The sequence below is a fragment of the Pseudochaenichthys georgianus genome, chromosome 13 (genome assembly GCF_902827115.2).
Source record: "Pseudochaenichthys georgianus chromosome 13, fPseGeo1.2, whole genome shotgun sequence".
Lineage (NCBI taxonomy): Eukaryota > Metazoa > Chordata > Actinopteri > Perciformes > Channichthyidae > Pseudochaenichthys > Pseudochaenichthys georgianus.
The window spans coordinates 15,203,582-15,230,866 of record NC_047515.1 but is presented as its reverse complement, the minus strand read 5'-3'; the positions used below and the strand labels follow the sequence as shown (position 1 = coordinate 15,230,866).

The 27,285-nt window shown below is 41.7% G+C and overlaps 1 protein-coding gene across 4 annotated transcripts in view; it reads left to right on the top strand.

Moving 5' to 3' along the window:
- Positions 1-994: 994 nt before the first annotated feature.
- fndc3a (fibronectin type III domain containing 3A) overlaps positions 995-27,285 on the top strand; it is a 58,486-nt gene continuing 32,195 nt past the window's right edge. The window contains exons 1-4 of one of the 4 annotated variants that reach the window (XM_034096716.2): positions 995-1,411; positions 4,448-4,591; positions 16,653-16,728; positions 27,153-27,229. In XM_034096716.2, the coding sequence (XP_033952607.1) occupies positions 4,481-4,591; positions 16,653-16,728; positions 27,153-27,229 (264 nt within the window). In that variant the 5' untranslated portion in view covers positions 995-1,411; positions 4,448-4,480. Of the gene's footprint in view, positions 1,412-2,625; positions 2,696-4,447; positions 4,592-13,426; positions 14,227-16,652; positions 16,729-25,383; positions 25,570-27,152; positions 27,230-27,285 lie in introns of those variants that run through there. The other 3 variants (XM_071205106.1, XM_034096717.2, XM_034096720.2) reach the window with 3 other exon arrangements.

The following is a 27,285-nucleotide window of genomic DNA, read 5'->3' as shown; positions in this document are numbered from 1 at the left end:
GCGACTGTCAGTCCTATGTTGTAAAAAAAAAGAAAAAGAAAAAAAACCCTCCAAATAATATTTTATTTTTGATTCTCAAAATTACGGGCCAAATAGTATTGCTGGCGGGCCAACAATGGCACGCGGGCCGCCTGTTGCCGACCCATGCTCTAGGCTGAACCATAGGGCTGAACACACGATATGACTAGAAACCGCAATATGATGTTGTTAAGGTGGACCGGATATTTCCAATAAGGATTGGGCCAGTTGGCTGTTCAGGCAGAACTGAAACTAATATGATCACATCCATGTAAATCCAATGGGATCCTTGTATAGTTTCACCACAATAAACCAATAAAAAATGTTTCTCTGTGACTGACTTGGTGAAATAAAACGACCACACACACGACAACCTTAAGGTCCTCCTTAAAATCATGAAAATCTACATAGACAGATGAAGCTAAGCCAACTGTACAGATGGGCTAATTATAACTGTACACACTATTGAATGCTGATGGAACCATTCAAAAGCAAAACAACGTGACAATATTATAAATATTATTTCCCTCTTTTCCCCCCACCCTTTTAAATCCATATGTCAATCAAACATTGTATACACACAACACATTGACATCAGGGGTACACAGGTACATACAGAGTTAAACACAATAAAGAAAAAATAATATAAATAAATAAATAAACATATAAGATATAAAGACAATTGTGATAAAAACAAAAGGTATAATTTCAAGTAAAAATATGAATCGAATACACATTTGGTTGTTGTAACTCTAAGTAAACATTTTCAACATTTGGTTTAGTGTCAGTCCATTTTGATTGTGAAATGTTCGCACAAATAAAATTAGTTGTATAAAAACATATATATTGCATCAAATCCAAAACCTTTAAAGGTTAATAAAATGTCCTCTTCCTGAAGTTGTATCTATTATAAATATTTGTATTTGCTATCTGGGCACTTGGGATTCGTCATGATTTGCAGTATCACGCATGCGCACAGAGCCCTGCATCAATGGAGAAATTCCTGACTTTTATGCGAGGTGCAGGGTTGGATGGAAAGTTATCTCGATAAACTGGCAATCAGGCTAACATTATCGGTTCTTAGCATCGTCTCCGTCGCTCGCTAGTCACGCCGATCTGTTTGAGGTGTAGTCAATACGGACGATCGACGTTCACATTAGGAGAGAAGCACATCTTCATATCGCTTACTATTAGCTAAGGTAGCATTAGGGTAGCTAACACTAGCATGTCACATATTGCCTGTGTTTATCCAGGTAGCTAGCAAGGTTTTCGGTTCAGGTGTTGCAGGAAGCAGCAGGTCACCGGTGGTTGCTGACGTAAAACATTTCGGGGAAAGCTGCAGATAAATCATCACTGTGTCACACAGACTGCTGCTGCTGTGCCTGCTGACTGAGTGAGTAACGCTAGCTGATAATAACCCACTTATGTTGCTGACAGACAACATATGGTGTATTACCCGTGTCTCTTAAAGGACCCGAATTAAACTGTATTGTTTGTGAGTTAGCTGTTAGATAACCAACAACTATGACACAACGCTAAGCACACAACACACGTACACATACACTTGTAGCCAGAGTAAACACTTACAACAAGCTAACCTAGTTAACTTAGGCGAATAAAAAGAGCATTACCTCTGAACATTGACGTTAGTATTACTTGTGGGATATGTTACAAAGGTATGCTTGTAGTTGTTAGAACGTATGTAAAGCACAGATAGTGGGTAATGTTAAGGAAATACATACACTCATTACAGAATCAGCTTTTACACAGTGTTGGGAAACAATTTCTCCAGATAAATGTCACATTAGAGTATTGGCTCACACCTGTATCAATCTTAGTCGTATTAAGAAATGGATGACCTAATATAATGTATAATACACATGGACCCTTATTATCATCATCGTTTTGTTAATCCCTTTGCCTTTTTTAATAATACATGAAGAAAATATGTATTAAGTGTTGGCTAGTTACAATGTCCTATTATTCGGATTCAGGGTGGTTTCCCCATTTGACCAAAACTGAAAGACAGCTGTTGTGTCCTAATTGACTGGTCTCTCAGCCACAGTCAAATATGATCTACCGTCAACAACAGATGGTACAATAATTTCCATATAGAAGTTATCTTTTAATCTGCTACAACAGATACGCCTATGCACAGGTTTCAGTGTAATGCAACCAGAGTTTAATGCCAGTGTTAGATGGTGTTTTCAGAGGTGATACCTACACCTTACAGAATGTTCACAGTGAGTAATTCACAGTAAGTTTGGCATTCATGCAGTACCCAAAGTTAACTCAACGCAAGTACTTCATAACTGTAGTAAAGAAAACACCTAATATCACCCATTCACCATAATCAAATATCATATTCAGGATAATTACCTCTCACATTATAATTTTCAGTCTGAGAATAGAACACAAATGTGGGGCTTATCAAGTTTCAAATGTGAGCAAATATAAACAAAGGGAGTGCCTGTGATAAGCGTTACTTCTCTATTTCAGAAGCTTAGCTAGCAGTTGAACTGTGTGTTTGAAACATTAATTTAGACTTGAACATAAATATACTTGAAATTGTCTTGTGTTATAGAGTAATACTCCAAGCGACTGCTGTGGTTGACCCGGAGGCCCAAAAACCACACAAGAAGCCTGCCATCATCTAATAATACTGGGCTAATCACATGTCAGTCCTCTACTGTAGCAATAGTTCCTTCAAGCCCAGTTCATTGACCATCACACTGTAAACTGACTTTGTTATTTAAGCTTAAGGAGGGGAGGGACTAAAGCTAACAGATAAGCCAGATCACAGTGAGGATCAGGGGCGCATGCGCTAGATTGTAATTAGGTTCAAGGACACATGTTACATTTCTCTCATGGTGTTCTGTCGTTGTTTTTTTAAATTCTCTAAACAACTTTATCTTTTCATGTATATATCTGTTTCAGTCTCAGCTTGGCCCCTTTTCAGTCTTATATAATTGAAGTTTTGAACAGGAACTGTATTTTACCTACATACTTTGCTACGGTTTGACATGAGCTTATGCATAATCCATATTGGTTGATGTAGATTTGTTAATTGCTAATATAGCCATCTTCCAATGTAATAACAACAAGAACAGTTACCAATTTTGCAGTATTATTAAAAATCTGTGTGAAACATAAATCTGTTATACTTTACTTCAATCATAATTTATTCGACTTATATACACACAATATATATATAATACACAATTCTTGTCTACTTCATAATAACAGCAATCACCCACATCCCAACATTTGACAAATAAAGGTGATAATGTTCTCATACTATATTATAAGAGAGGGGAGGGAGAAGCCGCATCCTGTGGTGTTCTGGGTAAAGGTAGTTCTCAGCAGAGATCTATTGACTTGCTGTAAAGGCCCTGACGCACCAAACTGACACCAAAGAACACGTCCCGACGGACCCGCCTGTTGTGTCACCTCACATCATCTCCTGTGTCTTGGCCAAAAAGTCGCACTGGAACACACCACAAAGACTTCAGCCAACGGCGAAGTAGCACGTACGCACTGCGCATGCATGAGTGGCAATAACTCTCCTTACCAGCAGGCGGCGGTAGTGTGCATGTGCGTTCCATTTTCACTCTCGTCCATCACAGACTGTGGGTGTTTCTCAATCTCGAGTAAAGCTGCTCCAGAGCCACTATTTCAAGCATACTACGTCATCGAGTGCTGCCGAAGTACTGTTCCAATATCCAGCATACTTGGAAATCTACCGAGCCCGGCGTACTTCGTTTGGAGAAATTTCGAGACTGCACATTTGTAGACTCCGCGGTCTTAAAATCCCCACAATGCTTTGCGCACGGACCAATTTCCCCAAATCTGTGGCGGAAAATGTAAGGCTGGGCCTCTCATATGACGCACACCTGCACACTTGCTAGCCTGTTCCATTCTTCGTTTTCCGAATGCCAGGAAGTATTCTTGCCTCGCTTCTGAAGCAAGTGACTCGGAAGACATGTGCTACCAAGGAAGCGTACTCTACATTGAGAAACACCCTGTTTCACATAGCGACTTATAATCGAAAACATGTTTTGTGAGCTACTGGCGGTATCAAAAAATATGTGTGCCTAATCGTTTGTTTGCGTACCTCACTTCCGTTTCGCTTCTCATGCACTGATTCGCTAAGCTGAACAGCCAATCAGTGATTTATTTTGCCGACAGCCTCCGCTCCCGATTCAACATGTTCAATTGGGAGCGAAAGGTGTCGGCACGGCCGAAAAGACACGACGGTGCAGGACACACCAATCAGAGTAGGGCGACAGGATGCTCATCGACGGCCAGACATCTATCGACGGCTGAAATCGGCTTGGTGTTTCAGGGCCTTAAGACTCAAGTCGATGACACTACCAATCTCTGTGGTATACTTTGTGATTTTCTATTGATTGCAGTGTCTTTGTTGCAGGAGTACCTCTTCAGTGGTGTGAATGAGGGAGATATGGCAGACCACACCCCACCTCTGGAGTCCGGCCAGCTTCTCAGTCCTGAACTCCCAATGCTGGCCTCACCCCCGCCCCTAGCCATGGTCAATGGGGATGGCCCCCAGCAGGTACTGTAGCATACCTCTGCCCTCATGTCTCTCTGCTTTTACTCACGCTCGCCACATCAAGTTGGTTATGCCCAAACTGCCTTCTGGCCATCTACCTTGTAATTACAGTTGAAAGGAATTTGTTAGAAGTATATTTGTCTGTTATCTGTTGTTGGCCTTAAGGTCTTCAGTTGCATATTTTGTCCATTGGGATAAGGAAAATGAAGCCATTAAACATGTGCTAGCCGTATTTGTGCTTGCCAAAAAGTGTATAATTATCATGCATAACACTGGGCGGCTTTTGGCTAATCCATGAATATTGATGCCTTAAAATGAACAACATTCACGGACTTAATCAAAGACATTTTAATAGGTGAATTCAAAGCACTCGAACAATTAATAACGTAGTAACACTAGGCATTAACATAGTGTATCACATGACCAGCATAGCGGGGAACCACGGATGTAGTATTCGGTCTGATATGTACACCAACAGAGCCTGGAGAAAAGGGTGTGTGTCTGTCACAGGCAATAATAAATAAATCAAGAGGTGGCTGAATCTCTTTTATGAAACCTGATACGTTTGGTGGCTTGTTTCCGATGCTAAACGAAATATGCACATACTCAGATAAGTATTGAAACAACACATACGGAAATATCTTAGCAACACTGCTTAAGGAACACGTTTCACATGCAACAGGTGTTGTTAGTCAGGAACAACATCTCTCTCGGTTTTGATAGCAGCCTATTCTGCTTGGGCACAGGATATAGGGTGATATCCCCCCTTCATCTGTCGTCAGTATCAAAAGGAGATTGAGTGGCGCTGACAAGCCAGGGTGATTTCCCTGTCATTTTGATCGTCATCAGTTTGATTTTCTTAATTTTAAGTCACTTCCTGGAGGAAAGCATTGAACCCACAGTGATATCTTTCGGTCATTTCCTCAGTCTCATGCAGTTTGTCGAGATAAGACTTGCTAATATTAGCACTGCCCTAAACGAGCTGTCGTGTCATTTTCCACAGTGGAACATCCCTTCCCTGAATCAGGCTTTGTTCACTAAGAGATCAAATGTTGCTGGTTGTCAGGCTGTGGGGGGTGTTGTTCTCATGGAATTTGGTTACCTTACCACCTCCAACAAAGGTTACCTGATTACCTGTACTTGTCCCGTGTTAGTGTTTACCCAGCTTCAATAAGAACTACAGGAATAAAATGCTGCTGTTCCTATCTGGTTCACATCATTACCACCCTGCTGCTCGGACCAATTTGAGACACTGCATGGTCATGATGGCTGAAATGTACGATGAGGAGGAATAACAAGTATCAAATAACACACAGCAGTGACTTTGTTTTTCAAATGGTTTTCTTTTGCACTAGAGGTATTAGTGTTTCTGTCCTAACCCAGATACATGACAAGTAGATACAGTGACAAATCATTTCTGTAGAAAGGATACCATTTTTTGTTTCAGATTAACTAAATGATGTTAGGTTTTAATAGCAGCAGCTACAAACCAAAATGATGAATGACATAAAAGCCAACATCTATCAAGTATTGAAGACCCATTGTCAAAACAAATCTGCCAACTGCTGAATTAACATAACAAATAATGTGCAGTGAAATACAAAGCCAAAGTTTTTGGCCAGTACCGATTACTTATGTATTTTTTACTGAAATGCTGCTGGAAACTTATATTACGCAATCAGTTTCAGGGTCATATCATTATCTGTAGCCATTATATTTAAATCTGCTATATGGCTGCATGTCTTTGCAAATATAATGGCTTATTACTTCAGTTATTTTCTTTGACCATGGAGAGCAGAGTGTGTGTGTGCAGTTGCTAATGCTAGCATGGTTAGCTTGCCTTAGACAGACTTCTCCCGCAGGTGATGGTAAAACCCATACTATGTGTTAAAACATGTAATAAGTATTTTATATTTGATTTGGGTTTTGCAAAGTAATTCTGTTTGCAAAATCAGAAGAACTGACATAACTTACAGTTGTCTGGACTGCTGAGAAGTATACTGTGTAAATTGAGAAGTATTTTGTTCATGTTTGCATGAAGAATGATAGGCCCCACAAATAAACGAACATAGTTATTCGGTAAGGCATTTGGCTTTCAGATATGTTAGTTGGAAATTGACACTAAATTCAGTTCTTCCTTTTATTGTGGGTGTTTAAGTGCCTTTCCAAAGCGCATAATGGCAATTTTATGTGACTGCTGCACAAGCGATATGAATTGTACATTATTTGATGTAGGGGCTCTTCATTCAACGACTGTTGTTTGAGCGTCTCTGTGAATAAGGCCTATCTTATGTGTGTCTTGTGTCTGAAGAGGTGTGTAAATATCATGACAGCTGCAGAGTGAGGAGCATAAACCACTGGAGGGGTCCGGGCCCTGACAGAACGAGGATAAACTGTGGTGACAGTGAAAAGGATTCAGAGCGATGGCTGACCCCTTAGTTTCTGACCTTTTTAGTTGGAGAAACTGCAGGGACACCTCATTCTTTGTTCTGGTTTTCTCTATCCCAGTCTCGGCTTGGTATTTAACGCTCTTTTGGACCAATTATTCTGAGTCACAGAGGAAGCTGTTGTCTTGGGGTCATTACCTGAGATGATTCCTTTTTAGATATGACTTTGGCTACAGTATCATTCACTGCTTCCATCCATTTAATCCCCCCCCCCCACCCCAAGTTTTTTCCTGCTCTCGCCGTTTGGTTTGTAGCTAAATGGGTAACGGATGAATCAGTCTGTTTCTGTCAATGTTTAAGCCCAGCTAATGGCTTATGTACTTAGCTGTTGTCTGTGCTGATGGGTATGTATATTTTCTTCCATTTTGTTCATTACCTTTTTTCATTAGACCAGCCATTTTAATGTTTTCATGTTCTTTGTGCTTGTTTTTATATTCTACTGCTTTGCTATATTTACCAGCCGGTGTTTGTAACCTGGCAGACTGAGAGAGATTAAAACACCTCTTAGAAAGATGTCATAAGCTGTTTGTTGGTAGTTATTTGTCAAAATATTAGTATCAGTATCACTTCTATGCTTACTCCTGTAGTCCTGTAATCATCAGACATTTTGGGATAATCTTTCAATTTCCATATATTATTACAAGATCTTTCAATACAATATAGAACAGTGAATACAGGAGTGTTTTCAAAAAAATGTCATTTCTAATCTGACGTTACACAACTATAGTCGTTGTTTTTAATTCTATTTCATGAGCTAAGATTTGACAATAATACAAAAACCTCACTGTTTGCTTTGGTTGCGTCTGTGAGAAACTCAGCATACGTAGTAACTACACAAATTGAACTGGGAGCACCCAGCCATGAGTGTGTGGCCTGCTTGTGGCTATGTGCCATGCGTGGGCTAATGTTACTGTGGGATAGTGAGACTTCACTCCCGAGTCGAATCAGCCGTCGTCAGTGCTGGCCTTCGATGCTATAGCCAGACACAGGAGACAGGGCCTTGGAAATGTGCCCATCACAAGTTGCCAGAGGCCTCGAGATGTTGTGACAAAAACGCAACCCACTCTGCTGGTCAGCCACTGAATCATATGTGAAGATGGGGGTGAGCCCACTGTTTGTCAACTATTGTGAGGAGGTGGACAGGGTGTGACTCAGCAGTGTTTTGTAGACTTTCCTCCAAGCAAGTGGGACAAACCATAGACTGCATCAATTTTCAGAGCATATACAAGTACTGAATATATTTACTCAATCCATATACTGATCTGAGTTCTTCTCAATTACCATTCAAGCACTGCATTCATCAAGATGTCAACATTTATATTGCATATTATAGTACATGGCCCATTACATATTAAAGAACCAGTCCTAAAATGCAGTAAACTGATAATTAGGAGAACGTTTGAATAGCATTTATGTCATATCATACAGTAACACAGGGCGCCTAAATGAATAAACTGGGATTTTAAAGGGATTTATTTTGGGTAAGAAATGTTTCTAACAAAAAAACTGAATTGCTTCTTTTGCACACAAATCTATATTAATTTCTAATTCTAATTTCATAATCTGTGTAAAACTGGGTTGATGACAAACCTTGGAGAAAGCTTTCTCTGGAAACGTTTTTAACACATATCTGTGGAAGCGTACATGAGGTGTTGTCAATATACATTTCTAAAATATGAAACTACCTCAACTTCTCCTCGAGCAGATTTACCAAACAAAGTGACCAAGCTAGAAAGACCTTAGCCAGGGAGCTGACTTCAAACCCAGGGACAACTGTGACAGTAGTTTAAAGTGATGAGAGATTTCTCTGGAAGGACTACACTCATGCCCCTTTCACACCAGCGCCTTTTCAGCTCCGGCTCGGAGCTAGAGCCTGAAAAGCGCCGGGTTTTCCAGTTCACACCGGAGCTGCGCCGGCTCTTAGCTCCGGAATCCGCTTCATTTCCAGCTCCAAAAAATTGTCGGTCCAGAGGCAAGAGCTTCGGAGCTAAGAGGTGGCGTCGCTTACGTCTCTCTTACGTCGAGGCGTGCAGGAAACTAAACCCACCTCCCATGGGTCGACTGTTATGCCTGCCTACAAGCAGTAGTGCCTATAAACACACTTTATAAAGTCAGGCAACACTAACCAGGCTTCGTGTGATTCTGTTTATTTGTGCCTTACTTTGACCATCCGTTCACTGTTATCGATCATTGTGGAGGGAGGCAGACGTGTTGTTTTGTATTATTGCAGCTATCGGATGCAAGTAGTCAGTTTAGCTTCGGTTGCTATGCTAACATCACCCGTTTTATACCAGAGAAACTTTCATAACAGCGTTGTGATACCAAACAGTGTCAATTCAGACTGACACACATTCACTTAGGCTAAGGGGAACTGGGGATATGCATCAGCTGCTTGTGTGAGTCGGACAGTGAATACTTTAGAGCGGCCGCTGCAGTGTGAGCTAACCGGGAGCTAACGGGAGAATAAACTCAAGTGGAAGAGCAGCCAATACTGCAGCGGTCGGTAAATGCTGCAGAAACACATTAATAAACAATGAACCACGGCACTCTGGAGAAAAGTATAAGGTTGGAGAAGTCGTTATTCAATTTATTCTGGCTTCGTGTGATTAAAAGCAACACGATCATCGACCCGACGCAGTTGTTGTTGTTGTGAGCTGCCGTTGTGGGGCAAATCAGCGATGTAAACGGTGACGTCATGACGCAGCTCTGGGGTGCCAGTGGGCGGTGTGTACAGAGCGGGAGCTGAAAAGGGAAACCGGAGCTGAACCAGAAAAGCTCCCGCTCGGAGCTAGAAACTGAAAAGCGCTGGTGTGAAAGCCGCATCAGTAGAGCACTTCACAAGTCTGGGCTATGTGGTAGAGGAGCCAGATGGAAGGCACTTCTGAGAAGAAACAAAAGACAGCCAAGACCCATGACAGCATGCCTGGAGATTGCAGGAATTCATGTGAAATGTTTAGAGGGCAATAGCCAAAAGAAAATACTCGGATTTACCAAAAATGATTATCTCAGCTGGAGTGGAGAACTCTGCATCAGGACAATGATAGTCTCTCTAAGGCTCCGTTTACACGGAGACGAAACGGAGAACGAATTGAATTCGATATCAAAAACGTCTTCCGTCCACACGATATCGGCTCAAGAAACGGGTCCGTCCACACGAGACTGCTCGACCCGCTGAAGACACTGTAGTACATATGCCAGGCCTGTAAGTGGCGCTGTACTTCCGCCGCAAAATACACCAAAAGCAGCGAAGAAGACCCCCCGAGAATGGTTGCCATGGTTGCCTGGTTGCCCTTCTGTTTATTCTCCGTGGTGGATTTAGCAACCAGTAGTTCTCCATGTCCACTTGTTGTTGATGCTTGTGCTAGAGGAGCTGTAGATTTTGCACTAACATCTGTAGCATGGTCAGTAGCAGTAGCTACTGACCATGCTACAGCAGTGAGCAGCAGAGGTGGGGAGAGGCGGGGCTATGCCTTCATCATTATCAGGAAATGATCGTTAGGCCCCCCAGAGAGTTTTGTCCGCAGATCTACCCACCTTGGGACCCGTTACCGTTTGAGGACTCCATTTCCACGGTTCCGTTACGGCCTCGCGTGGACGAACCGTCCATACAATAGAGAACTATAGCGGATACAACCTGTTTCGTCTCCGTGTAAACTTGACCTAACACCAGCTCCACTGTGAAGAGTGGTGGTGGCAGCATCACACTAGGGCTTACTTTTTTGGACATGTTAATGCGAGCAGAAACCAGAGCCAAATTCACAAGTAAAAATCTATTCACCGAAGCATCCAGCATTTGCGGGCTGATTTGACATTAAGTTGGACAATGTTCCTATCCAGGCACCTAGATCAATACTGGATAGGCTTCAGTTTGTGATTGATCTGTAATAACTCCTAGTTAAATACAGTCGAACCAAATTTAGATGACAGTTGAGACATGACAGTGTCCAGGTGGTCCATACTAAGGTAGACATAGACACTTATAAAGATGGTGATGTCAGTGGTTGAATAGTTGTTGGAAAAAATTAAATGGCAGATGTCATTTTGTTTCATAATGTAAATTTGTGAGCTCATATTGACGACACTACTAAGATGACACTACTACTATTTTATAAAGACTTGCTACAGTATCAATAAACACCTAGAAAATATGTTTTTTCAGGCTATTTCTATCCTCCTTTCCTGTCATGCGATGTTACCAGGGGATCCTGCAGGGTGGAGGATCATCAAATTGCCTTGAATTATCATTGCGCATGTAAGCATATGCCGTCAGCTGCAGGGAGACTGCGTTAGTTCCTAGCTAGTTCCGCCACTGGCAGGATTTCCCTGTGTCATTTGGCTCCCGTTTCCTGTCCACTCAGCTGCGAGTTCACATCAACGCACAGTAAACAATTAAGAGGAACAAATAGTGAGAAACCTGAACTCTGAGTCACCAACGGTTGAGAAACATCAGAGCTAACAGCCATGAACGCACAGAGCAGCTCATTCCCCCGGGTAATAAAACAGCAGTGGCCACCTGTGTGACAGTGTGTGCTAATTGATCTACACTCTCTCTGCATTGTGCTCATACATGGATACAAATCCTTACAATTGAGAGGACAACATGTATTGTTTTTTGTATGAATTTGTGGCAGTCTGATTTGATTTTCTTTGTTCGCATGGTTTCTTCCATCCCGCTCTGTTAAGAAGATCATCCCTATCGCGATTGTGACCATCTCACTTTACAGTGCTTAGTCATCTGTGTGGAAAAATAACCTTTGCAGTATCCTAACACTGTTGGTCTATCCACTTTCAAAAAAATTCCTCATTCAGTTGGTTTTAGAAAGCAGCATCACATTCAGGGACACATTTATTATATAGCAGGGGCATGGCTCGGGCTGAGCCTGAACGTATTTGACAGTAGCCCTGTAAATTCAGCATTATACGAGCTGATCTTCATTCAGGGGGATGTCATAGCTGGGGTTGTGTATGGATGAGGGGAATAGGGTTGGCAGATGCTGCAAGCAAGAGGAGTTATCAGAAGAGAACAAAAAAAATGGAGGATATCTTTGCTTATTCTCCGCAAATATACAATATTTTACTATTGTACATATTCGTATTCAATATGTTGCATACAATGCTATTCACAAGCTGTGAAACCTCTGTTGGATGTTTTACAGTGCTATAACATTATGAGGCAATCCTTTGAAATTCAGAGCAAAATAGCAGTCTAAGCATAAATTATTAAAAATAAATTAAATATCAAGATCCTCAACTCAAAAACACAGATCACTATTGTGCAGTTGTTTATTAGAACAGAAAATATTTCAACATTATTTCTTGCAAAAACCTCCTTCCAGTTGCAGACTGTTTATATAAATGGTTCTGTAACTATAGCTACAGTATAGTGCAGTAAATATGTGGGCTATGGCAACAAGTAACAGAAAACGGGGCAAGTGCCAAGATTACACTTTATTTTATTTGTTTATTTAAGGTTGCTAATGGCGTTCTTCACTGTCTACAATTAGATTGCAGTTGTCTATAATCGCTTCGTGGACATACAGTATGTTTTTTCCTGCAAAAGGATAGAAAATAAGCATGTATTAAAATTGAAAGTTGGATTATTTAAAAAAAAACACAACAGTTCATTTCATTGGGATTTTGGTAATAACTTCTTGATTGTGTTGAAAAATAGATTCTTGTTTGAACAGATTCTCAGCCTCATGATCAAAAGATATAATGATGATTTGAACAATGCAACACTTTAGAAATAGTGTGTGTTTTTGTTTCTTAGCATTCTTCATCTTTCAAAAATAAATGTAACTTCATATTTCCCTCAAGTCATCTTACTGCATACACCTATACTCTACTCCTGATCATTACTGCTAGTGGTTATATCTATGTAATCCCTTCAAATCACCTTCTTATCATTTTACAAGAAGCAATAACAAGCATAGGTTGTTGTTTTAAGAGGTTGTGCTTCCTTGTAGGTTTACCGCTTGCGCAGCAGTATCAGTGACGCAGACGTATCTGTTAACTTGGCACATGCTGATCAAGTTATCAGCACTGTCGCTTTAAGGAATGATCCATTATAATGAATAAGGACAGATGTTACAGAAGCAGTGAATACTTGCAAGCTCTTGTTTATTGTGTCTCTGTTTTGACTGTCAGTGGGCTGCTTTGTGATCTTTGAAGACAGTAAAGAGAACTCAAGGGTGCAATTGTCGCCGAGCGCTGGAGCTCTGAAATGGAACTCCCACCACCTCATCTCCTCTCGCATCGATCGGAGTATTAAGAGAGGGTGTATGGCATGTCGCTCTGTGAATGGGAGAGGGAGCCAGAGAGAGTAAGAGGGGGAGGGAGAGACACGGGGGGAGGGAGAGACACTGTAGCGTAGTCGTATATGTCAGCCTCAGAAGCTGCGTGGGTCGCTCTTCTCCCTCACACCGTTGTTGTTGTTGTTGTGAAAAAAGGCAGAACAAAGGACTCCCCACGCAGTGGAACCCTTATATCTGCTTAGCTGTGTTGTGAACACGCCCTGATGGAATGCTATAGAAATTAACCACGTTAAGGAGCACAGCAGGCGTAAACTGAGCTGGCACACAGTCAGTGAGAGGAACTGAATAGCAAACTGAGGCATCATCCTTCTCAGATTTGGTCCGGTTTTCCTGGGTTCATCCGCCTCCTTTTCCAGAGAGTGGCCACTGCTGATAAGGTTTCAATCCCCTCTCTGAAGGTTTGGCACGGACATCGCTGTGGCTTATTTGTTGAAGGGGTTGCTGTGGATACTGACGGTAGGGAGGCTGCACTGGAGCCAGAGGCAAGAGTGAACAAGCCGCCTGCTGCAGAGTGCGCCGCTATGGAGCACATGAGGCTGAACCAGGCTAAGCAAACATGAGATTTACGCCACACTTTATGTGAACGCTACATCCAGCGCAAGAGGCTAAGCCCCTTCCTCCTACAAAGCTCCTCGTCGTCCTCGTCTCTCTCGACTGTTTCTTCCTGGATTTTGTGCAGGAGTGGATGGAAGTGGAGGGTGTAAAGGATCAGCCCAGCCAGATGTGTTAGCATTGCGGGTCATGTGATTTCTCATGAGGGTTGGGTAAAGTGGTGGAGGGTCTGGTAGACCCTGGAGCATCTTTTTTTTTCTTCTTTTTTTTCTCTGTGACTGCGTGAGTAGCAACGCCTGAATGAGAAAAAGCAATGCGGGCAACAGTAAGTAGCAGTCAGATATTTTATTAGCAATTCTGTTTTGTGACATGAACATGCAATGGATGTCTCTGTATTGATTTCAATGTAACGCCCAATGTAAAGATTGATATTCCTAGAAGAGTGTTTGCTTCACACAGAAGGGGGGGTGGACTACAAACATACACATGCACCCCACTGTGTGTGAAGTGCCTAGACTTTGATTCAATTAGACCTCCGTTGCCCCACACCCCCCTCCCACCACCATCTACACTTGCTGCTGACGCTGCCTGTATGGGTGTGTATGAGCATATGAGCTTCTGTCTGTGTGTGTGTGTGTGTGGCAGTCAAAGGGCTCTTTCCTCTCCCTGCTGAGCACATGAATGGGAGCAGTGTCAGAGATGGAGGTGCTGATGATTTCTGTGCCTGAAGAAAACCGTAGCCAAAGCCCTCTGCCAGGGGAGTGTAGATTCTATGACAGCGACTTCCACAAGAGTGAGGTAACTAGCGCCCACACACGGTGCCGGGCAACTAAAACCTAATCATGTGGGCTCCTTAGGAGTTAAGAAGAATTAGTTAAGATATTAAAGATGATTCGGAGAGAGTTTCACTGATCTTGCTTTCATTAACCTATTCTGACCTGTTGATTTGGTGAATGGTAGATACATATTTGTCTTCAGCATTTAATCATTTTTACTTTTATTTGGCAGTCGTCAAACATTTAATTTCATTGACAAGAATGTTGAATGGTTTGAAAAAAAATGTCCTTGCTAAAAATCACCTTTTTCCTGTTCTGTTCTCTAGTCTTTTGTTATGACAAAGGCAGTGTGTCTCACTATATGGTAGCAGTGTCGATTTACCTGATATTTCCAACAGGCTTCATAAACTCAATAAATGGGAGATTTTAATAGATTAGAATTTGGAGGTTTATGGTTGAAGCTTTAAATGTGTAATGCCTGATAAATCAAGATGTTTTAAAACTATGAATGTGGAGAAACAACTCAGTTTAACAAAATCATATATCCTTGGATTTGTATGTGAAATATTGACACAAAAAATATTTAAGACATGAAGACTGGCTGTTTTTTTCCTAAATGGATTAAGATAAGAATTGCTTCCCTTCCTTCCTTATTTGTTCATGCTGGCAACATCTGTTGAATGTTCTTGAAATGTACAGGTGGTTGTTATTTTATGACATGTTATAATAGGGAAGAGAACACTGATTCGTCTTCACATTTAAAATATGAAAGTAATAGAACTATGCATCCTTTTAAAATGTTATCCAGTTAATTAAACAAATGTCGTCGATTTACAAAATGTTCTGTAGTTTGAATATTACTTACTGGTTCATTAAAGTCTTCAGGTCAACTCATCAAGTGCTTAATATGATCATTACGGCCAAAATGAACAGAAAATACACATTGATGTGCATTTGAGCTGTGTTTATTTCCCTGTACGGCTTCTGAGAAACAGTCCTTCACTCTACGGTTGACAAAGCTTGTAATTGACAGTGAAAGTAGCGCAGAGCATGAGCTTATGTATTGATAATGTGTAACACCAGTCAAATTGACCACCACAGCAAACATAGTCCAGGCATGGCAGGGTTGATTGGTGTTCACACTTCTCCCAATCTCCCATATTACATTTTTTTATTTTTTTGCAATTTAATGGAGAACACAGAAAGCCTTTTCTAGGGCTGCTCGATTAAGGCAAAAATCATAATCCCGATTATTTGGGTCAATAATTGATATCACGATTATTAAAAACGATTATCCATTTACTGAAAACAAACCAATTATTGAAAAAAAAAAAGTGAACTGTATGTTTTTAACAGTTGATTACCCTGAACTTTAAGTATAATTCAACTGAAGAAGAAAAAAAAAATACAATAAAAAAAATACAATAAATAATCGTTTTATTTCGATTATGTTGTTTTCATAATCGTTGCAAGCCAAAATCGTAATTGCGATTTAAAATACGATTTTAATTGAGCAGCCCTAGCCTTTTCCCCCTCTTTGAACCTCACAGTCTTGCTCTCTGTAAATACGTGTTTTGTCCTAAAAAAGAAATTGGTTTGAGGTTTCCTCAATTCTTGTCTCTTTTTTAAATCAGGTTGGAGCATTTGTCTCATAGCAAACCGTTTTATGTTCTTATTGTTGCGGTAATACTCCTGCCACTTTTACAAATTATGTTTGCACAGAAAAGCTCTCAATGGTTTTGATTGTTTCCTCACTATGATTTTCAGGTGTCCATATTGTTGGTGTAACACCAAACACGGTTGCTGTTAAGAATGTTGTGTGCTTTTCACACAAATGTTTTTGCTTTGATTCACACCAAGGAAATCATTTCACAGACATATTACAACTCTCTTAAGTTTCTACAATGCCAGAGTGATTTTGTTTACACAATGTCGACATGTAATGTTAATTAAATGTTGCCTTGTTTCTCCACAGGTAATCCTGGTGCAGGTAAACCCAGGAGAGGCCTTCACTATTCGACGAGAGGATGGTCAGTTTCAGTGTATCACAGGTAAGAAAGATGTTGTGTATAGATGTTCCATGTAATCCTAGATTCAAATGTGTTTCACCTAATAATCCACACATTAAGGATAAGTGGTTTGCAACATTTAAAAAAAAAAAAAATGCTTTCACTTAAGGATGAAGAAAAAATTGTGCAAATCACATAGAAAAAAACATTATGTTCAGATCAATAAATGGTTCTATTGTGCATTACCTCAGACCAGTAAGTGCATGTGTAAAACCACAACAATAGGTTATTAACTATAAATAATCCAAGTCTTCAATTTGGTTATCTGTAGAAATGCACAGTTATATAAAGATATTCTGTAGAAAACATTTCCAAAGCATTAAGGCAGACACCTAAAGAAGAGAAGAGGTTTTAACTTTACATGTGTCCGGTTAATCAGCTTGAATTAAATCTATATTTTCCCCTCTGAAATGTACTCACTTTTGAATGGCAAACACATATATAATAAAGCTTAGAATCTCTCTGCCTGTGTGAATGGATGATTACGATGGAGGGGCTTTTTTAAATTCAATGCTGACACCCCAAAAATTCATTTGGTGCTTAAGTCTGATCATTTTACCAAGTGTTAGGTTATAATAGGTGTAAGCATAATCTGGTTAGCAGAGCTAGATCTTTGCTTGACTCCCTTTTTATTTCTAGCAAACACCTTTTATCCAGTTCTCTCAGCTTTGTTCAGTGTGTGCAGTTAAAAGGGAGGGGATTGGCCGGGATCCATTGACGTATTTTACGGGATTGACAACAGGAGACAGACAGTCATCATGTCTCACAGCTCCCAGGCAGCTCAATGACATACTAGCATTTTATGGTTCCAGCCAATGTAGTGAACAGTACAGATGGAACAAATGTGTCATGCAACTGCATCGATATGTTTTAATGAAATTACATTTTTTTTTTAAGAGCACCTTGAAAAAATGACACGTGACTTATACGCATAGAAACACAACACAAAGAGATAACACAAAAGATTTGAATTTTTAAAAAAAAGTATCCTAACTTGATTTGAATAGACACACACATGCCTCCTTACCCAAAACATACCATTGTCTTTATACATCAGTAAAGTAACTGTGATGTTTAATTTAATTTGATTCTATTACAACGCTTCCTGTAGCACCAAATGTCCCACCCTGCATTATTATCTTCCTGATTTGTCATACTCTTATACCCCCCCTTAGCTATTTTGCTGTATGTCGTTTGTCAAGCCGCTCTGCCTGTTTGATTTGACAGATTAAAAAAACGATCAGTGTGCCTGTATATTACCATAATGTAAAACAAGCATATGGTATGATTACAGTGTGTTGGTAGAGGCGTCAGGGCAGTAAGGCGGTGTTTGAGTGAGATGTGTTACACATTGTTATTTGTCCTCATGGCAGTCATTTCCTTATCCTTAATTGTTGGTGATTGCACTGTCTTTGTGACAGCAACAATGAAGTCTGGCTTCAACACGTCGCCGACATTGTGAACTGAAGACAGCTGGAGTAGTAAGAGGTAGAGCTGTGGAGCAGTAATTGTAAACGATTATGATAAAATGTAGTTGCCCGGGAAAACACAGATCTGAAAATGATTGGCTTTGTTTGTTATGCTCCACGGACATCAGCATATTGACATTTTCTGTGAGCTCACTGAACATTTTTTTCCCTTCAATTTGATGTAATAAAGAAAGATAAAGGATGCCTAATAACGGTTTGTGAGGAAACAATGATTGCTACCCTTTGTGACTACAGCAGGCAGGCTCTCGACATTTTTGCATATATGTAATGACCAATGTATTATCCAGTGCTTAGTGTCTCACTGTGGAAAGACACTGGTATGTCTTGTCTGTAGCCTTAAACTATGCCTTGTGACGTATATGAATGACAATAAGACAATTGGCCTCAGGCATTTAGGTTTAGATGAGGATCCTTCACAGGCTTTAAGCCATCATACTGTTTCCTCACGCAGGGGCTCTTCTCCCTGCTCCGGTCTGACTGAGCTCCCACACCAGCCCCCCCATTACGAGCTGAGTAAACCTTCCTAATAGGGAGCGAGCATACATAGTCTCTCCATCAGAGGAGAAACAAAGGGAGAGAGGTGCCACATAGATCAGTGAGACTGCTTCTAACTGGCCTGTCACAGGGTGCACTCATCTCTCAGTGACGCGAATAGAGGGATGACTCACCGCTTGCGGTGCAAGGAGGAAGAAAGAAGAGTGTGTGTGTGTTTGCATGCAGCCATGTATGCACATTGGTTGGTTTGGTTTGTTGTGTGTCCACAACTAAAAAGTATCCTTGTTCACTTAAGTGCTTGTTGTGTATATGCATGCTTTCACCTTTTACCCTAGTATGTACTGACGGGGACGGCGTGAGTCACAGTAACAAAGCCAGATCTGGTTTACACATATTTTCCAGGATATGCTACGTTTCACACCAATTTGTGTATTCAATTATGTATTTTTAGCAGCTGGATGTGTGTAATTTCTACGTGTAAGCGCATGACTGCCGGCTCAATATGAAAAGATAATCTTGTAAAATGCAGTTTATGGATGGCATTTTCCTTGGAGGGCGGGCCTTTAGCGAAGCTCTCCTCATTGCCATGAGAGGAGATCTTTACGTGAGTGGACGTGCCCTTACGATCCCCTGCGCTCCCGGAGTTGTCTTTTCTCAGCGTCTGCCACTGTACATCTGAAGGCTGTATCACTGGCACAAAGCGATACTCCACCTGATAAGCTCTGTGAATGATGAGGCAAGTCAGCATCAGGACCATAGGGTTGATTAGATCCACTTCTTTATCTGACTTAGCCTGCCGGTGATTCACATCACTTTGGATGATTCAGTCTGTGGATGAAGGCTGAAAGCACCGTCTACTTCCACTCGGCTTATTGAGTCTGATAGAGATGTGCCTTATCCAGAAAATGCAAAGAAAGCCTTCCTGGCACTACGACAGGGAGCTAAAGAGAGTGTGTCTGAACGCTGGTATGTGCATGCATAAACCTGGCTCACTTGTAGCCCTTTTTCCAGTGTCCTCTGCGAGATACTGGTTGGTCAGTCAGCCCATCTGCCTACTTGTCTCTTATCGCTGATGCCATGGCTGTGAAATACCTCATCTCATTCCTGATGGTGCTAGTCTATCAGTGGGACTTGAGGCTGTCATGTCGCCTGCCCCTGAAACTGGGCAGACAGGATGTGCACCATTGAGCATCTGACATTGTGCGGTGAAGAGGTGCAAATACACTAGTATAGTTTGTTTTGGAAATAGGTTTATCACACGTTTTTTGGAAGTTCCTCCTGAACATTCATAGTAATACACTTGGTTGTACACATAAAAAGTGACAAGAATAGATACAAAAAGGCATCTAGAGTGAAGCTGAAACTCAGCTTACAATCACAACACGAGGTAAGTGGGAATGATGGTTGTTTGTTTCAGAAAGTAACAGAAATATTTTCGCAGAGCCTGGCTTAATACGACATCAAAAAGGTGTGGCGGTTCTGAAAACTGTTTTAATCAAATCAAATAAAGTTTTATTGATATAGCACATTTATAAACGATTTTTGGTCGAGCCAAAGTGCTGTACATAAAATAAAAATAGCCTACAGTAGAGACACTTTACAGCAAATGCAACAGCACAGATTGTTCAGAATATCAGTATGAGAAAAACGACACCCTCTGTCCTTAGAGCTTAGACCCTCACATCGTACAAGGAAAAACTTCCAGAGAAAATCCACAGTTTAAGGAGAACATGGGAGAGCAACAGAGGAGGGATCCCTCTCCCAGGACGGACAGACGTGCAATAGATGCCGTGTGTAAATCGAAGAGACAATACATTTTACAGCATATAGACCGAATGTTAGGAAATGCATGTGTTTGTAATAAGAAGATGAATCCACGAGGATGTCAGCTACAATCCTGTGGGAGCCATCAGGGAAGCAGCATGACGAGTCCCAAGGCAGGACCGCAGAGACATGTTCAGCCACGACCCGAAGTCCACGACTTAATCCAGAACTCAGGACTAAGGAAGTAATTTCGATAGTGCCATATCAGTATTGGGAACCTCTTGGTCCCATTTCTCAACAAGCACATCAGAAAAATGTACATGATAGTGTTCTGCAATCCTCCGTAATGAAGAGTCTTATTTTTGAAGACAAATACATCTATGATGCAAAATCATCCCCTGCACCACAAAGTATTAGTCACATTTTCTCTGGGATGAATAATAGGATCTGTAAATGCCTCGCATCTACTTTCAAGAGCCTTACACTTAAAACAGATGTAGAGGTGACTATACACGAATGAAGCAAATGAAACCATTAAAAGCCACATTCTTAGATTAAATCATGATAGAAGTTATTTTGCCACAAGGGACAAAAGATTCAGACATAAATGTGTCAGTTTTTCAGGCATGTCCTTCCTTTTCTCCATGCTAAATTTCATTAAGTCTGTTGACACGTGGTCTCCTCCTACATATTCCTCAACTTACTAGCCCTGAATGTATTCAATGCCTTCCATGGAGTTTACATTGTGACTATTGAGTGGGCAACAAGGATATGTAACCATCATGAAACTGGGCATGTGCTATGGCGCAGGTATTGTGTTGTTCACTCCATTATTTTTTTCCTACAGTGTAGTAAATTGAAGTGGCTTGCATGGTCATATCCATTCAGATGTGAACTCATAAGCCCACGTTGGGGTGGTTGCATGTTTCCTCACAGCCAGCGCCCTCTAACAGACAAAACTCATCACATATGGTTCACACAATCCGACCGCGACATTAGACACATTAGCCACGGTAACACTTTATTTTTATACTCGCCACCTCCCCCACCCAACTCCAAGTACATGCACACAAACATGTGCGTACCGACACGCACACAGACGAGGTTCATTCACAGCTTCTGCAGCGAGGGGCCTGGAGAACGATTGAGCTAGTGACTCATTCTCCCATTGCTGCGTTGATGCAAAGGGGGAGGGAGGAAAGGTAAAGAGGATGCAAGAAGAAAAACATGTTTTTTATTTTTATTTTTAAAGACCCCTACCTCCCATTATCTTCTGAGTTTAGTCAGGGGTTGGATATCCGGACGAACGTGGCGATTCCGTGTCCACGGCCCTTTTAGTTTATATTGAGTTGTCCACATTCCGTTTGTGAGTTTAGCGTCCTTGTTACAGGAGACAGTGGTTTTGGAGTGGGATCCTCATATCCTTAACACAGCCAAATAAAAAAATATATATATCCGGGATGTGGTTCAGGCCCTTCTCTGGTTCTAGGTAAAAGCATCAGCAACAGGGTGATGTTATATATCAGACACAAGCATGAAGGTTACGGAGCCCTTCCCCTCCTGTAAACTTCATTCAGGCAATTTGCCATGAAAATGCCAGAAATATAAGTTTACGAACTCCAAAAAAAGAGGCTATTTTTATTAAATTGTTCCGTTGTTTACTGTGCAGATTCCTCCCTCCGGCTCCTGTTTGCAAACAGATCAACACAGAATGCCCTTGTCCTCTTTCCCCCCCCACCTGCTTCCCTTCTCTATGTGCCTGGATCTGGGACGGTTGTAGAGATAAATAGCATGTTGTGAAGAAACAGCCTTGCCAAGAATGAGCCTACGCAGCCAAGGCTTCCTAATCTTCTGATAAAATGTAACCTTATTACAAAATAACTACCCTCATAATTGATGGAAGATCTTTCCTGCCTGCAAAAAAGGATGTACCATTGCATGCACAGAGAACCATCTGCCAGTGTTTCCTCTAAGATTCAACGTTAGGGTTTCGTCTTGCAATGAATACTTTTGTTTCATTGACAGTTCAGTGTTTAGCCTCTTTCCAATGCTTGGCTGTAATTGGTAACCTCTGTCAGTTAGTCTGCCTCCCTTCCCTATCCTCTCTCCCTCTCCTTCTTATTTGTGGATGGAGACAATTTATTAGCTCTAATTAATAATCTGGCCGGCTCCATCTTTATAGGCTCACAGTTCATCATGTTGCCATTGAGAGCTCATTGAGCGCTCCCATATGAAACCACTCTTTCTCACTGATCGGTTGTTCTGCCCGTCTCAGTCTTGTTTCCTTGCGTCTGTGTGCCATTCTTGATTTGAACACCCTTGTGTTTGCTTCCATCTAGTTTGTGTGCTTTATTTAACTCTACATCTAATTGATGGTTCATTTGCACATCCGATTAAACTTGAAGGATCGCTTGGATTGTTACGCCTCCCAAGTCGGTTTTCAGTATGCCTTATTAGACCTGCGCAAATCCCACTTTGTTTGTTGTTATATCTATCCATTTTTAGACAAAAGTGAGCAGGCGGGTGCTCCAATTGGTCTTACCACCCTGCGCCTGTGTGTGTGTGTGTGTGTGTGTGTGTGTGTGTGTGTGTGCGCACATGCACCTGGCCTTAAATAGGTCTCCGCTTGGGCTCTTTTACCCAAATGGATCAATTATCCATCTCTGGCAGCTTCCCAGCACCAGTTGATCCTGGCTTTACCCGAGAGGCGTGGCGGTGAAGCCGGGTTATTGGATGTTGGACAGGAGGTGATGGGTTTTCTCAAAGTGCAGAGCCTCTGTTTACACTGCCAGAACGGGTAGCTTGTTTGTGGCTATTCTTGGCCCAATGGCAGCCTGCCGTTTTGTTGAGGTAGGACTGATGTTTTTTCCCGTGGCTGCTTCCTTTGGAAGGCTGGCACTCCACGGCCACGTCAGCATAACCAATGCTCTGGTTGACTCGGGGGGGGGGGGAAGGGGGATGTGGCCTTTTCTATCGGATCTCTGTCAGCCCTCGTGCGTCAGTCTGATGTAAAAGAGTGGGTGTTCCCCCCCCCCACTCAACACACACACACACACACACACACACACACACACACACACACACACACACACACACACACACACACACACACACACCCCCCCCAACCTACCTACCTCTCCTCTCCTTGTGTGTGGCTCCCTCACCCTAGGCTTTCTGCTGGTCGTCTCCTCCCTTCACTCTTGAAGTCAGTGCACACATAGGGTGGATAAACAATGGCATATTGAATGCTAATGTATTTAATCAGATTTCCAGTCAGTCTGCATTGGCGGCACTAACTTAAATTGCTTCAATAAGTCATCACGCAGGTGCACGCCGGCACTTGGCATATGCACAACATCATTTATTAGTCTTAAAAGGGAGTAGAGTTAACCGTACGACACTTTGAACTCCCACTCAAATGATATTGTAATCTGAAATCAATGAGGGCTGAGCCAGTGTGACTGCCTTCATCAGGCTGAGCGCTCCCATGCTCCCTGAATTGAGGTTTTGTCCTTGCCCACCTTTTGTTCTGACTGAGGCAGTGAGTCACTTCTCCACCTATCAGTGTGTGGCTCAGTAGAGGGGCTTCAAAGCGTTCTGCCCTTTTGATACCAGAATAATAGCTCTATCTGCTATCTGTCTTTTCCAATGAAGTTTATGACGGGTAGACCGAGGCACCATATCTATTTTATTTTAAGATCTTTTAAACCAACATAAAGTAATACATGGTGAGGCTGCCTGTCTGGCAGTAGAGTGAAGACAACAGTGGAAAGAAGTGCTTCTGTTCGGTTTGGGTGTTTGTTGGTCAGTATGTTTTCTGGACAAATGGTTCAGTTCCTTCATGAAACCCTATTGGGATCTTACATGCATTATACACATTAAACCTGTTTTTTGTGATTCCATTTGTTTGTTATATTCATGAAAAGGGATACATGCAATATAAAGAAATGCCCAAAAATATCTAGAGGAATGTCTAAAAGCAGGTATACTGCTTTCTTCAATGCCTGTCCCCAAGGGGCCTTTAACATTACAAATATAAAATATGTGCACAGACTGAAAAGTTAAACTGTCATACATTTGTGTTAACCTTTTATAGGAACGGGAGTATGACTTGCCGGCTTAGTTGTATATTCAGTATATACACAAACATATATTTATACAGACACACTTCATACAAAAGTAACCATAAATGAACTGCTCCTTACAAATACTAATAATGGGCTGCGTTCCATTATAATGACAGCATTTCTGATCAGCACTGTTAACACAATTCGAAAAACTACCGTACTACAAATCTAGTGAGCAACTGCGAAAGGGCAGCAGTGTAGTAAAATATGCTACTTACCTTGAAATGTATTGAAGGTTTTCTGGTTCGCACAACAAAAAGCACCTTTCACCTGCTGCTCTTTTCATGAACAAATGCTATTATATGCTCAGTGCATGGCAGGCAGCATTAAAGCATGTAAGGAAAGCCAGTGCATCACAACTGTACCAACAAAACCTATTCTCTTAATTGCAAACCCACCCTGTTTCTGCATGTGGTTGTTGAGTGGCACAGTGATTGTACAGTTTATTAGGTTCACCTACTGTAGCTAAACTAATGCCATACAATCGCTCTAACAACTTGAGGTGTTTCTAATATTTAGTCTAAGGTTGGACTTAATATAAGTACAATCAAACCAGAAACACCTTAAACTTCAACCTCATAAAAAGACCAGTACAAAAACCAGTTTGAACCATATCTGAACTTTATTACCTTCATAAAGGCTCAGTAGGATTTATTGCAGGTCTGTTGTGTTGGACAATATTAGCTTTCACTAGGTTTGCTTAACAAACTGCCAACGGTCCATCTATCATCAGTCTCTTGTTGTTTCTCGGAGAGGTGGAGTCTGGACTTCAGCACCTGGGGAGGAGAGGCCAGAGGTTAGAAATGGGAGGTGTCAGTGTGTCATTACAAAGCCAGCCTCTGTAGTCGTGGGTCCAATATGGCTGCTCATTTAAAAGCGCCGTCTCGCTGCCTACACCAGCTTTGACAAAATGAAGGAAAACTCTTCCTCGAGCAGGCTGCCGGGAGGTCAGTGTGTTGTGGATCTTCTTTTGCTCCCCCGCATGACATCTGGCGTTGGGGCCACAGTGTTTATGTCTTAGGTTTGTAAGGGGAGAAATGTGCGATTGTGCAAACTTGGCGCCGTGGTCCCTCTCCCTTATTCTCTCTTTGGCTTTCTGCTGAGCTGTCACTTCTCTGAGCTGAGCTAAGCCGCCGTTCCTTTCCCTACAACACAGCCACGCAGGAATCTTTGTTGTTCCTCAGCACTTTTATAAAGTGCTCTTCATGCCTTGCCAGTTTTTAAAAAAAAATGCATTTCTGTGCCTTTTCCAACTCATAGGTTTAGAAATTAATACAATAGGAAATGTAGGCTGGTTTTGAACTAAATGGATGGCTCTAGTAAAAATCAGCCATGTGTAATATGCAATAGCTTGCAAGATGGGAGTTATAACGCCTGTCCTGGGTTGCAGGTAAATAAAACGTATTATCTATGAGTGAATTAAAAAGGTTCTATAGCTCGCTGGCATGGTTAGGAAAGGAAACAATTTAATAATTTAATTTATCCTTTTATTCAGTGGGACTTTATGAATACCTTTTTTTAAGATTTAATGAAGATTTTAATATTATGTTATTGTACGTTCATGCGTTTGTAGGGTTGGGAACCGAAACTCTGTTCCAGATGAGAACCGATAAGAAAGTACCGGGTACCCATACTAAATACACCATTTCGGTTCTGCTTAACGGTTCCTAAACGCGGTAGACCCTGTATTCCAGTGGGTCCGTCTGCGCCGCGGTGACCCGGTGGAATACAGGGCGGACCTGGAGAATCACAGAACGGCCGGTCGTCAGCGGGCCGTTGACGGCCGGCTCGGTACGCTGAAGGCCGGCTCGGTACGCTGAAGGCCGGCTCGGTACGCTGAAGGCCGGCTCGGTACGCTGAAGGCCGGCACCGCCCTTAATAACGGCATCATGTATGTTGCGCTTACAGGCGACAGAGGTCCACAGTTGCCCCGCAGCGAGGCTCCCCCCGCCCTCCCGTAGACATTTCACGAGCTCAGTCATTTCATAACACCAAAGATGGGTCGTGGTAAACGCTCTGAAGTGAGGCTCCACTACATTAAAAAAAAAAAAAGACAAGGCACAGTGTAATGCCGGCTAATAGCTTGCCACAGGCATTGCTCAGTTAAAATAAAGCAGCTATTGTGCAATACATTTGTATTGCATGTATATTTTTTATTTGTAAAAATGTCAGTTAAAGCTTAAAAGAATAAAGATATTTTTGTTATCTAAACGTTTGACCTCTTTCTTTTACAATTTTGGAATCGAAACGGGGAATCGATAAGAACCGGAATCGACAAGCAGAACCGGAATCGATACATTTCAAACATACCCATCACTATGCGTTTGTGTGTGTGTGAGATCATTTGTTGCCATAAACAATTTGGTTTGATATGAAAACAGTTTTTGCTGTGGGTCCCAGGCTAAAGCTTTTATGACTCGGGTCAGACTACAAATGTATACCTTGTTCCCTGCTCTAATATTTGCAGCATAAATGAAACTGCTGTTTGCCCTGAGGGAAGCTGATCTCACCCTTATTTATTTCTTCGCAGGTCCTGCTCAGGTTCCCATGATGTCTCCAAATGGTTCAGTGCCTCCAATCTATGTGCCTCCTGGATATGTTTCACAGGTTTTCATTCTAAACTATTTCCAGCGCAATGTGTGCCGATTGGCATCTTGTGGAAC